The sequence below is a fragment of the Monodelphis domestica genome, chromosome 7 (genome assembly GCF_027887165.1).
Source record: "Monodelphis domestica isolate mMonDom1 chromosome 7, mMonDom1.pri, whole genome shotgun sequence".
NCBI classification, from domain to species: domain Eukaryota; kingdom Metazoa; phylum Chordata; class Mammalia; order Didelphimorphia; family Didelphidae; genus Monodelphis; species Monodelphis domestica.
In genome coordinates, this window is record NC_077233.1 from 57,392,166 (window position 1) to 57,404,709 (window position 12,544).

Sequence of the window (12,544 nt, forward strand, 5' to 3'; positions counted from 1 at the left end):
CTACTCTACAAATAAAGAGCTCATCATTATGGGAGGTGGTTCATAGGTAACCTGGGAGCTGACCTAGCCACCCCAATGGCCAGAAAAAGCCCAGAGTTTTCAAATAAAAGGATACAAAGATAGAACTTCTCCAAACGCAGGGGGAACAGATTGACCTGTAATCCAGGCGGATGCTTACTCCTTCCTAACCCAAGTGAAATTTATTCCTTCCTAAATATTCTACTACAACTATAATTCAATAAATATTTCTTAAGTGTTTACTAAGTACCAGGCACTGTGCTGAGCTCTGGAGGATACAAATATGAAAAAGGAAGACATTCCTTGCCCTCAATGAGTTTACAATACAACGAGGGAGAATGATACACCCAAAAGGAAGAGAACCAAGGAGGAGATGACTTTTCTGCTGATAGGAAATGTCCTAGACCAACAGAGGTGTCAGCTGAGCAAAGGAGAAGGGGTACACAGTCCCTAGGAGAGCAGCTCTGGCCTCACTGACTATAGCTTCAGCCAGGGTCTCCCTACTCTGATGCTCCCCTGAGGGCTGATATTTACCCGACTGCAGCTGCAGCCTTGAAAAGCCCCCAGAAGTCTGGAAAGCCAGTCTCTTTGTCAGTACAGGCCAATGTGTCAGCCAGACTCTGAATGCTTCCATTTACAACTGGCTCTATTTTTTAATCTTTTTGCTCTCTCTCTCTGTCTCTGTCTCTCTGTCTCTCTCTGTCTCTCTCTGTCTCTCTCTCTCTTTCTCTCTCTCTGTCTCTCTCTGTCTCTCTCTGTCTCTCTCTGTCTCTCTCTCTCTGTCTCTCTCTCTCTCTCTCTCTCTCTCCTCTCTCTGTCTTTCTTTCTCTCTGTCTCACTCTCTCCACCCTCCCTCTCTCTTCCTCTTCTCTTCTCTCCCTCCCAAACTCTTTCTCTCCCTCCTTTTCTCTCTCTCCCCTCCCTCCCTCCCTCTCTTCTCTCTTTCTTCTTTCCTTCCCTCCCTCTCTGTCTGTCTGACTCTCTTTTCCTCAACCTAAATGTGTGTGTGTGTGTGTGTGTGTGTGTGTGTGTGTGTGTGTACTCGCTCAATTCCCTCTCTCACAGCTACAACAATTGACCCACTTTGCTCCTAGATGCCTGAAAAGGGCCAGCTACTCTTCTCTGCCTCAGGCCCTCTCCTAAAAGCAAGTGGCTAATTTTCCTCTTAGAGGCAATCCAGAGAACCTCTTAGAGGTTGGTGGAGACAAAATCTCTCGTTTCTACTTCAGATGGGAAGACTGAGACATGAGAATGACTGTTGGTAAAGGGGTTTCAGTAGGATGGCTGTCTCCAGGTAGGATTATGCCCCATTAGAGTGAAAGTTGGGGTTCAGACCTAGCTGGAAGAAAAATTGACCAAATCAGTGAAGATCAAATCCAATGGACCAAGCCAGCAGAGATTCCTGGATTTTAGAGTAAGGGGTTGCCTGGGAAGAACAAACCGCTGCCTTCCTCACTGCTCCAGCCCACCCTCTCTCCTCTGAGATCCTGCTGCTCCCATAGTCAGTAAGTCAGGATCTGGCCTTATTTCAGACACCATACTCCAAACATGTTAGCCTTCTTTCTCTTCATCTCCCTTACACAGCTCACCTACTCCCTTCTGCAGGCCTTGGGCCAGCCGTGTCCTGGAACTGGTTCCTACCCCATTAGGAAACATATAAAAGGTTTCTGTCTAAGCCAGAAGTTGCCTCAGTTTCCAGATATTTTTGCTTCTGGTGCCTTCTGATCTTGGACCTTTGGCCTGAGCTTGGATCTCGGCAAGTCTCAGTTCCATGGCCTATTTCTGAATTCTCAGCCTACCCATGGTCTGGGTTTAACATGCAAACTACAATTTAATCATTTGTCAAGTCTTGTTTGACCCTTTGTTCTCTCTGGCATCTGATCTCACTTTTCCACTTTCATCTGGACTCCCTAGTTCAGGTCTTTATTTCTACTTGACACATAGATACTTCTGTGTTTTCTTTTGTCCATTCATTCCTCATCTGGGCTATTGTAATTTTATTGTAATCCATAATTTAATTGTAAATATTGTAATAGACCTTCCACTGGTCTTTCTGCCTCTGGTCTAGCTCTTCAATGCTTCTACTTCACCACTGATAGAATAGTCCTCCAAATGCCCCAATTCAATAATTTGTAATTTAATCCCCTCAGAATCCCCTTCCTCCAAGGCTCAGCTCAGGCCTCATCTCTTCTGTGAAGTCCTCTCAGATCTCTACCTCCATTTGCAAATGCATAAAGTCTTTCTACTGCTTGTTTTCGCCATATACATTCCTTAAAACCTAAGGAAAGTGCCGCTTTGTTTTTGTCTTTATATCCTTACCAGCTTACACATAGTTTTTGTTGTTCGGTTTGTTTTTTCCTGGCTCTGTGTGACCCCATTTGGGGTTTTCTTGGCAAATATACTGCAGTAGTTGGCCATTTCCTTCTCTAGTTCATTTTACAGATGAGGAAAAGGAGGCAAACAGGGTGAAGTGACTTGCCTCAGACCACTCTGCTAGTAAATGTTTGAGGCTGGATTTGAGGAAGGAATGCCTCTCATGCATGGAGATTGGCTCATGAGAAAGTCAATACACTCAGTTTTGGATGTACCGAGTTTGAAACATTTGTGGGAAATGGATATGGATATGTCCAATAGGCAGGGTTCTGGATTAATTGACAAATCACTGAACTCAATTAATGCCTCTGACTGCTCTGGCCCTTTGTAAGTCTAAACCAGTTCAAATTAGGGTCTGAGTTGAGACTTTTTTGGGTATTCCCTGGAGGGATCTCCAAATAGAGGCAAGAACTTAAGTTTTTGGGAAAAGGTTAAGTCCAGGAATCAAATGCTTTTTGCTGCAAATTCCATTTCTACCCATTGGGATTGAGACAATGAGATAAGGATGGATGAATCCTGAATAGGAATGTCTGAGAGGCTGCTCCAGAGCCCAGCTATCTCAGCTGAAGGTGAGGAGATTTAAGCCAGGACAACAGGGAGAGATAACTGGGAACTCCCATTTCTGGTAGCAAGCATTGGAGGTTAAAACCACAAGTGACTTCTTGAAGACAGGGGAGGAAATATAAGAGATCAGGTAGCCAAATTGGAAATTTAATGCCAATCAAAAGACTGATGATTACGCCTGGTTAGCTGTGTAGTCAGGTGACCTCATGTCTGAGTAAATCTTGAGTACCACTCTCCATTACTCAGGTTGTCATTATCCAGCCATTTTCAATCATGTCATGACCTCATTTAGGGTTTTCTTGGGAAAGATACAGTTTGCCATTTCCTTCTCCAGCTCATTTTACAGATGAAGAAACTGAGGCAAACAGCATTCAATGACTTGCCCAGGGTCACACAGCTAGTAAGTATCTGAGACCAGATTTGAACTCATGAAGCAGTCTTCCTGACTTCTGGCCTACTGCATCATCTACCTGCCCATCTTCCAGGTGAGGCTCTTTAACTCTGGGCCACTTCTCAAGCCTCATTCTCAACTGGAACTGGAGGAGCTTAGATCAGATCCTTCCAACAAATCCTCCTTCAGGCAAAAACAAGGGAGTGAGCCAAAGCCCAAGGAAGCTATCCCATTTGTTTCAGGTCCCAGATTCTGTGCCTTGGGGGCAGCCAGGAGAAGCAGTGATGAGCTCATTTCCAAATGCATACAGCTAATTCAGGCAACCCCAGTCTTCTTCTCAACTCCCTTCCCCCCAGTAACTCATGTCATGTGGAGAGGTGCTTGGGGAGAGAAGAAAAGGGAGGAAGAAGGGAAGGGAGAGAAGAAGAGATGGGCAGAACAGAAACCAGGGCTGAAGGACGAAGAGAAAGCATCATTCTCTGAACAATTCTTCCTCACTTTTGTCCCCTTTCCAAATTCCTTTCTGGTGGAGGGAGAAAGAACTGTGGGGTGCCTACAAGACTTCTCTTTTGGGGTAGTGGGGAGGGAGAGGCCTGAAAAGAAGGGTAGCCTAGAGTCAGTGTTCTTGCTCCCTCCTCCCACCTGCCCACACAGTTGCAGTCATTGGTGCCTCTCCATGGTCCTGGCTGGGGGCCATGACTTCAGCCCCACTCAGCAGGGCTGGCAGGCTTCCTAGGAGGCTGGGGGTAACCTATCAGGACTTTCTAGCAGAGCTTTCACATTTCCCCTTTGATTATTTTTATCTTTTCAAACTTCATATTCTCTCTAGGTTTCTCCCACTTTTCTTCTTTTTGTCTGGGGCCTGACTAAGGACAAGGAAGAAAGGGTATTGGTCTGAGAGAGCCCAGAGGCACTGACTGGTTCCAGCTGACTAGTTAAGTTGTCACAAGACCTTGGGTGACGTCAGTGGCCCTCCGTTTCCTCCTTTGCCAATGGGGCTAATGCTCTCTCTACCCAGATTGCCTTAAATCATAGTCACACTGAGAGAATGTAGCAGTGTATATGGTAATGCTTAGATACAAGAGCTGTCTCCCTGATGGCAAAACTGCCCCATGCCCACATCCCCTTCTCTCCTCACCTTCCTACTGCAGCTTTTAGCACCACCAGCTGAGAATGCTGAAACACTGATATCTAGTTGTGGCAACTTCCATTGCAATCGGTTCTACTGACATTTCAAATTCAGAAACACCAAAAATCTGTAGGGGCAGGGTGGGAGAGACAGACAGACAGAGACAGAGAAAAACATAGAAAGAGAGAGAAAAGGGAGAGACAGACAGAGAGAGGGAGAGAGAGACACACAGAGACAGACAGACACAGAAAGAGAGACAAACAGAGACAGACACACAGAGAGAGAGACAGAGAAAGAGGGAGACAGACAGACAGACAGAGATAGACAGTCAGAGAGACAGACAGAGGGTGTTTTTTCTTCCCATTTCACCTTGTGAGTAGGGATTGGTTCATTCACTTTCTGTATCCCTGGCACTTTAGCACATTGCCTTGACTATAGTAGGTGCTTAATAAGTGCCTGTTGATTGATTATGGCATAAAAAACACTGGATTTGGAGTTGGGTCATTTGTTTTTCAGCTCTAACTGAATCTGAATCTCAGTTTCCTCCATGGAATATGGATTTAGAGTCAAAATTCCCAACTCTGAAGCCCTTCTAGTGTTTAGTAGCTACATGACTTTAGACAAGTTACTTTACTAGTTTGGATTTCAATTTACTTGTTGCTAGCTGGGTCTAAATCCCAGAGTCTCTCCTTGGTACCAGCCCCCTCTCCCCTCATTTCAGAAACAGGAAGACCAGACCATCCCTAATTTGGAGCAATCTTCCTTACCTTATGAGTGAGGCCTGGCTCCCTCTGGCTGCTCTCCTCCTCTTCCGAGGATTTCTGCTCCTCGTCAGATGTGACATCCTCTGTGGGCACCGCTGAGATTGGGCAGACCTTGTATGGCTCCGTGTAGGCACTGCAACCAGACAAAGGGAGATGGACAGAGAAGGGTCAGAATCACTGGGTCTCTGAGGCTTCATCAAGATGATCTTGGATCTGCTGCTTGTTAAATGGGACCCAAACTGTCCTTTTAGAACATTTGTAGCAATTAGGGCTCCAGGAAACTGGAGGAGGCAATGAGAAGGGAGGGAGATGGGTGTTCACCAAATCCTTTTCAACTGTAGGAAAATTAAATGGGCTGGCTTTGGACCGATGTAGGGCTAGGAAAACCTTGGGAGGAGGGGGGAGAGACACTTGTCACCAGAACACAGTTTGCTACAGACTCATGCCAAGGTCCTGACTATTTCCATTTTAGAGAAGTAAAGTATTGAAGTAGACAGAGCAAAGTAGTAGACTGGGATGTGAGGGACTTGACATCCTCTAAAATGGGTTTAGAAGAGAAAATCCCCAGCTTGGTTTTGGACATTGTGAGGTTGAGACACCAACAGGATATCAAGGTGTAGAGGTCCAACAGGGGATTGGAGATGCTGAGTGTTGATTTAGAAGACATCTAGAAAGAAGATCAAAGAAGGAAAAGTAGAGAAGGGAAGGGGGAGTTCAGATCTTAGCTCTGCTGCTTACTTACTCTGTAGACTTAGAAATCACTCACTTAACCTTTCTAAATATGAGTTTATTAGAGGTAAATGGGTAGGATTGAACTAAGCAATCTTTAAGGTATCTTCTAGCTTGAAAGCTTATGCTCTCTTAGCGGCCATATTAGTTCCAATGGGTTCAACCATGATCTCTTTGTAGATAACTTCCAAATCAACACTCAATATCTCCAACCCCCTGTTGGACCTCTACACCTCAATGTCTTGTTGGTGTCTCAAACTAAACATGCCCAAAAATGAGCTGGGGATTTTCTCCTCTAAATCCATTTTAGAGAATCTAAAGCACTTAGTAGCCCAGTCTACTATTGAAGGCTGATCCAGCCAAACAGATAAAAAATAAATATTAAAAAAAACCAACTCTTAGCTTCCATCCTAGAGTCAATACTGTGTATTAGTTCCAAGGCAGAAGAGTAGTAAGGGCTAGGCGATGGGGGTCAAGTGACTTGCCCAGGGTCACATAGCTAGGAAGTATCTGAGGTCAGATTCAAACCCAGGACCTCTTGTCTCTAGGCCTGGCTCTCAATCCACTGAACCATGACTTCCCCCTCAAAGAATGTTTATTAAGTACCTACTATGTGTCTGGGATAGATACAATGAAGGATAAAATATAGTCCCTGTCCTTGAGGAACTCATAGTAGAATGGAACCATCTTTCTACTTTCTATTCCCTTATACACATCATTCCATCTCTTGTCTTTACGCCTTTGGCTCCCTCCTACAAGAAGCCTTCTGTCATTGTCCAAGTTGTTAGCCTTCCCTAGCCCACCTTTGTATTTAATTTTTATCCACTTAACTATGAATATATTATGTCACTCCCCCAACCCCCTCACTCCCCACTCCCAGTAGTATGTAGACTCCTTGGGGCAGGAACTATCCTTTGTATTTATCTTCTAAATGCCTAGGACATAGTAGGTGCCTACATGATGTAATTTAATCCTCAAATATCTCTCTCTCACTAGACTGTCAGAACCTGACATTATCGTCATTTGAGTCATATTTTATGGATCTTTCTAGAGATAGATATATGGTCACTGGATTGAAGATATTACCTTCCCCAGGAGGGGACACACAGTAGCACCTAATGCCTTAAAAAAAAAACCTTAAAAATTCTTTTTCAATTACACATAGAAACATTTTTGACAATTATTTTCAGCATTTCAAGATTTAGCAAATGCCTTTTTCATAGATTCTTATGTAGATTTGTTCCCCTCCCCCCCCATCATTTAGATTTTCCCCAGTAGCCCTCTCCCTACTCCTTCTGGAAAAGTCATTCTTTATAACAAAGAATTTAAAACAATTCCCCCTCTTCTTCTTGGGGCTCAGCTATTTCATTTATAAAACAAGGAAGTTGGAGGAGATGACCTCTGAGATCCTATGGCCCCGTGTCACGATTTTGCTCAAAACTTCCTGGGAAATTTATCTTCTCTTCTCAGTAGGCCTCTGATTTTCATTTCTTATGGGATCTTCCCTTTCCCCTTGGAGAGGACAGACAGATTCTTAGAAAGGATTTGGAATAATGGGAAAGCAAGTAGGAAAAGATGAAGCCCCAAGTGTCTTGAAGAATAATTTTAAAGAAAGGATGAATTCCAAAATATTTACAGCAGCTCTTTTTGTAGTGGCAAAGAACTGGAAATGGAGGGGATGCCTGTCAACTAGGGAATGGCTGAACAAACTGTGGTATCTAATTGTGATGGAATACTACTAAACTGTAGGAAATGATGAGCAAATTAAAAAAAAATTAAGCCCTCACCTTCCATCTTTGAAACAATACACTGTATTGGGTTCAAGGCTGAAGAGCAGTAAGGGCTAGGCAGTGAGTGTTCAAATGACTAGCCCAGGGTCACACAGCTAGGAAGGGTCTGAGGGGGCAGATTAGTTTTTTTTAAAAACTTGGAAAGAACTATGTAAAATAATAAAGAGTGCAATGAGTAGAACCAAGAGAACATTATATGCAGCTACAGACATAATACATAAAGAATAACTTGTGAATGTTCACCTCCAGAGAATGAATTGAGAAGTGGAAACATGAAAGACATAAAGTATATATTTTGCCAGATGGTGCCTTCTAGGTGAGGAGGGGGAGAGGAGGCTGAGAAAGAAAGAAAGGGAAAGAAAGGGAAAGAAAGGGAAAGAAAGAAAGAAAGAAAGAAAGAAAGAAAGAAAGAAAGAAAGAAAGAAAGAAAGAAAGAAAGAAAGAAAGAAAGAAAGAAAGAAAGAAAGAAAGAAAGAAAGAAAGAAAGAAAGAAAAAGAAAGAGAGGAAGGGAGAGAGGGAGAGAGGGAGGGAGGAAGGGAGGGAGGAAGGAAGGAAGGAAGGAGGGAAGGAGGGAAGGAAGAAAAAAGGGAGGAAGGAAAGGAGGGAGGGAGGAAAAAAGGAAGAAAGAAAAAAAAAGAAAGGATGTGTTCCATGTCTTTTTAAGCCAACAAGTGATTTAGGGGCCTGTGTTCCTAAGAAGAATTGGATGAGCAATGATTTGGGGATCATAGGCATTCAGCCCACAGACTAATCAGTTCAAGGCCATGTCTATCCCTTCAGGGGCTGTTCTCCTTCAGTCTGGATTATTTATGATAGGCAGAATCTCCTCTCCTTCCCAAGGGATGATTATACCTCACTAAGGACCAGCACATTAAACAAGAATACTAGAGATAAAACAGAAAAGATAGCAGATATCAGCCAGGAAGCCTGAGTAGCAGTCTCTTCCACCAACCTGCTGGGGATTTCTGGGGTCCAAAATTTCATTACCTGGGGGCCAACCATCTGGAACTGAGCCTTTCTATCCCAGGTTGGTCCTTGAACAAGGACAGCTGGGGCTGTACCCAGTGTTTTTTTTTTTTTTAGTTTGGTAGATTCTGAAAATCAGAGATATGGGACTGAAAGGGATCTTTGAGATCACTGAGTCCAATTCCCTCATTTCACACTGCTGAGAGCTTTTGCTCTCAGGGACCATCTAAGCTGATATTCTCATTTACAGATGAGGAAATGGACTTCCAAAACATTCAATTATTTGGCCAATGTCCCACTGATACTAAATATCAGAGGTAAGTTTTGAACTCAGGACCTCTAACCAGAGCCTCCTCACATCAAACCTAAATCTGCCTTTTGACAAATCCACCCCCTGCCATCCCCATCCATGAAGGTCTGGAGGTAGCCTTGAGTTTGTAATTGAGCTGGCCAATTCTACCAAGATGGAAGAGCTTAGAACACAGACCTGAGGGCCATCTTTGTGCCTCCTCTCTAAAGACCAGTGGGTTGCACATTGTCGGGACCAGAATAGGCACAATAAATATTTACTGAATTGAATTAGTTAAGTTCCAAGAGACTTTAGAAAAGCGTTAGCCGCTAGGGTACAAATACTTGTTGGAAATAGAACTTACAAAAACTGTCCAAATGATGGAGAGGGAGAAATTTGCATCAGTATACTGAGAACTCACATGGATGAAATCACAGATAGGTACAAAAAAGTGAAAAGAATTAAAAATCTGGAGTCACTGTGATACGGGGGTACAGATTTCCTCCTCGACACTCCAAACTCCAGAACTCTTCCAGGTCAGAAGGGACCCAGGAAATTCCTTTCTGGTAGCATTTTCCCTGGACTCTCCCCTAGATCTTCAAATAACATAGATATGCATCTCCCACTTCCACTCTGATAGGCATTGAGGTGCTACCTAATCCAAACATACTTCCAATTCCACAGATACCCCCCAACCCAATGAATTACCTTATTCCTGATTCACCCATCCTGTAACTGCTGTTGTCAAAGGGTATAAAAACCCCAGACCCCATCTCCTTGGGGAGACAGTATTCCACCTGCACCCTGTCTCCTGGCTGCTCAACATTGCTTCCAAATTGATAAATTGATCTTTTTATTTTTAAGCTAAGTTTTGAAGTCTTGCATTCTTGCAAAGGGCAACTGGTCTTAAACCTGGGGTTTCACCTTAAAGCTTTTCCATAACAAGAGAACTTCGGTTCAAATCCCAGCTCTGCTTGTGTGATGTTGAGTAAGTCCTAGAACCTCTTTGGGGCTCAGTTGTTCCATATGTAAAATAAAGGAGTTGGATGAAAATGGCTTCTGAGGTCCCTTCTCTATCTAAATTTATGATCTCATGATTATAGTATTAATTTTCTTTAATCTTTACCTTCTTCGAATCAATACTAAATATTGATTCCAAGGCAGAAGAGCAGGAAAGGCTAAGTAACCGGGGTTAAATGACTTGCCCAGGATCACACAGTTATGGAGTATGTGAACCCAGATCCTCCCAACTCCAGGTCTGGCACTCTATCTGTCATGCCCCATATGGTATTAATTTATAACAGAGTTGATTCACTCAAAGACATGGGCCAGCCCAGAATGCTGGTTGCAGGGGAAAGAGGCTTCCAAATCACTTAGAAGCTAATAAGATTCTTCCTAAGGTCTCCTCTGTCTGTCCCTTCTTCCTCTATTCTTGCGGCTTCTCTTTTCTCACCCCCTAGCATTCCCACCTGGACCATTGCAGTAGTCTCCTAATTGATCTGTCTGCTTTTAGGCTCTTCCCTGCCAAGTCATCCTACATACAAATGAATGTTCCTTAAACACTAATTTCATTATGTTACTCCCTGGGGCCTCAGTTTCCTCATCTGTAAAACAAAGTGATTTGCCTAGATGATCTCTAAGGTTTTTTCTAATTTAATGTAATAGGCTCTGCTTGTTTCTATTCTTTATTCAATGATGCCCCCAAGCATCCTCTTCCCTTTCCTTTCCCAAAGCTACTTTTCTGGACTTGAAATCTCCATGGTTATATACAATATTAATGAAGTCAAGACATTGACTTTAATTCCCCCATCTGGATTAGTTAGCTTTTCTTTTCTTTAGCCACAGTTGTTGTTGCTGTTGTTGTTGTTCAGTCATGTATGCCTCTTGGTGGCCCCATTTGGGGTTTTCTTGGCAAAGATTCTGGAGTGGTGTGTCGTTTCCTCCTCCAGCTCATTTGACAAATAAGGAAACTGTGGCAAACAGAGTGAAGTGACTTGCCCAGAGTAACAGAGCTAGTAAGTGACTGAGACCAGATTTGAACTCAGGTCTTCCTGACTCTAAGCCCTGCATTCTAGCCACTGAGCCACTACAGAATATAGTATAAGGGACAGAGAGCAGGAATTGGAGACAGAGGATCTGGGTTCAACCACAGAATGTAGTATAACCTAACCACAGAATGTAGTATAAGGGACAGAGAGCAGGAATTGGACACAGAGGATCTGAGTTCAAATCCCAAGCTCTGCTGCTTACTACTTGTGTGAACATAAGCAAGTTGCTTAACCTGTTGGAGCCTCAGTTTTTTCATCTGTAAAATGAATTAGATGAACTATGAAGTCTTTTCTCATTCTAAGAAAATGATCCTATAATTTTGGCGGGCAGAGGGGGTGACAAGGAGATGAGATACTTGATGAGGTTGTTTTGATGGGGAGAAAGTGAGAGGGAAAGATGGGGAGACAGTGAGAGTGAAAGATCTGGAATATAAAGCACTCCTGGGAAAGGTCTGGGTGTCCAGTGAGATGTCAAAGAGGAAGGAAAGATGCAATCAAGAAGAATGGGCATCTACCGAAGACGAGCTCCATCTAGTTGAAAATTTTTCCCAGTGATTTGAAAAGAAACCATGGCTAGTAACAATGCCCTGGGAGAGAACACAGCTGGAGTCTGATCTTAGCTTTGCCATTAATCCAGCCAGTGACAGAGGATAAGGCAGTTCTAATTCTAGACCTCAGGGTCCTTGTCTGTAAAATTAAGGGCTTGGATTAGATCAGAGGTTCTTACCCTTGTGTCATGGGTCCCTTTTGGCAGTATGGCAAAACCCATAGACCTCTTCTCGGAATAAGATTTTAAATGTTCCCAATCAAGTACAGCAATTGCACTTAAATATTAAATGACAAAATATTCAAAAACAAACAGGCCCAGACCCCAGCTTAAGAGACCCTGGTGATCTCTAAGGATCCTTTCAAGTCTAATCATCTGTGACTTGAAAGTTTAAGGCAGGATCATCTATTTAGAAGCTGCATATACTGATTATGTCCCTGGGCTCCTATATACTATGTGGATTATCCAGGACAAGCTGTCCCTCCTTCAACCTTGACCGAGGAGCTTAAGCTTCACCAGGTGCCTCACCTTGCTCTGGTTTAATCACCCTCCTGGGCTGAAAAGCTAGGTCCCTTGGGTGCACTCCATCCCATGCAGGTGGCTATTAGGGTAGAGGGCAGAGGAGGAGAGAATGAGTGTCTGGAGGCAATGCTGCTTCTGAAGCAGCAGAATGTGGTGGCATGGAACGGATGAGGGCAATGTTCCTGCCCTTTGCTGAGGGCAAAGCTAAACTGGTCCATTCCACAAAGATGGACCCCCCAATTCAACATGGCGGCATCAAAGGAAGTTCAAAGGATCCCTTTGGGAAATACTCTGTCTACTTCAAGGACAGACATGATGTCTGTTGGGGAGAATGAACTAAACCTTGTCTGAAGGCAGATGGAATAGAGGATTTTTGCTAAAAGTAGAGGCACTTTCTTGATGGGGTAAATGTC

General features: G+C 43.6%; 1 protein-coding gene across 2 annotated transcripts in view; it reads right to left on the reverse strand.

Moving 5' to 3' along the window:
• Positions 1 to 12,544, reverse strand: part of FGD5 (FYVE, RhoGEF and PH domain containing 5) — a 201,035-nt gene that overhangs the window by 100,030 nt on the left and 88,461 nt on the right. For both annotated transcript variants that reach the window (XM_007500268.2, XM_007500267.2), the window contains exon 3: positions 5,243 to 5,372. In XM_007500268.2, the coding sequence (XP_007500330.2) occupies positions 5,243 to 5,372 (130 nt within the window). The remainder of the gene's footprint in view (positions 1 to 5,242; positions 5,373 to 12,544) is intronic.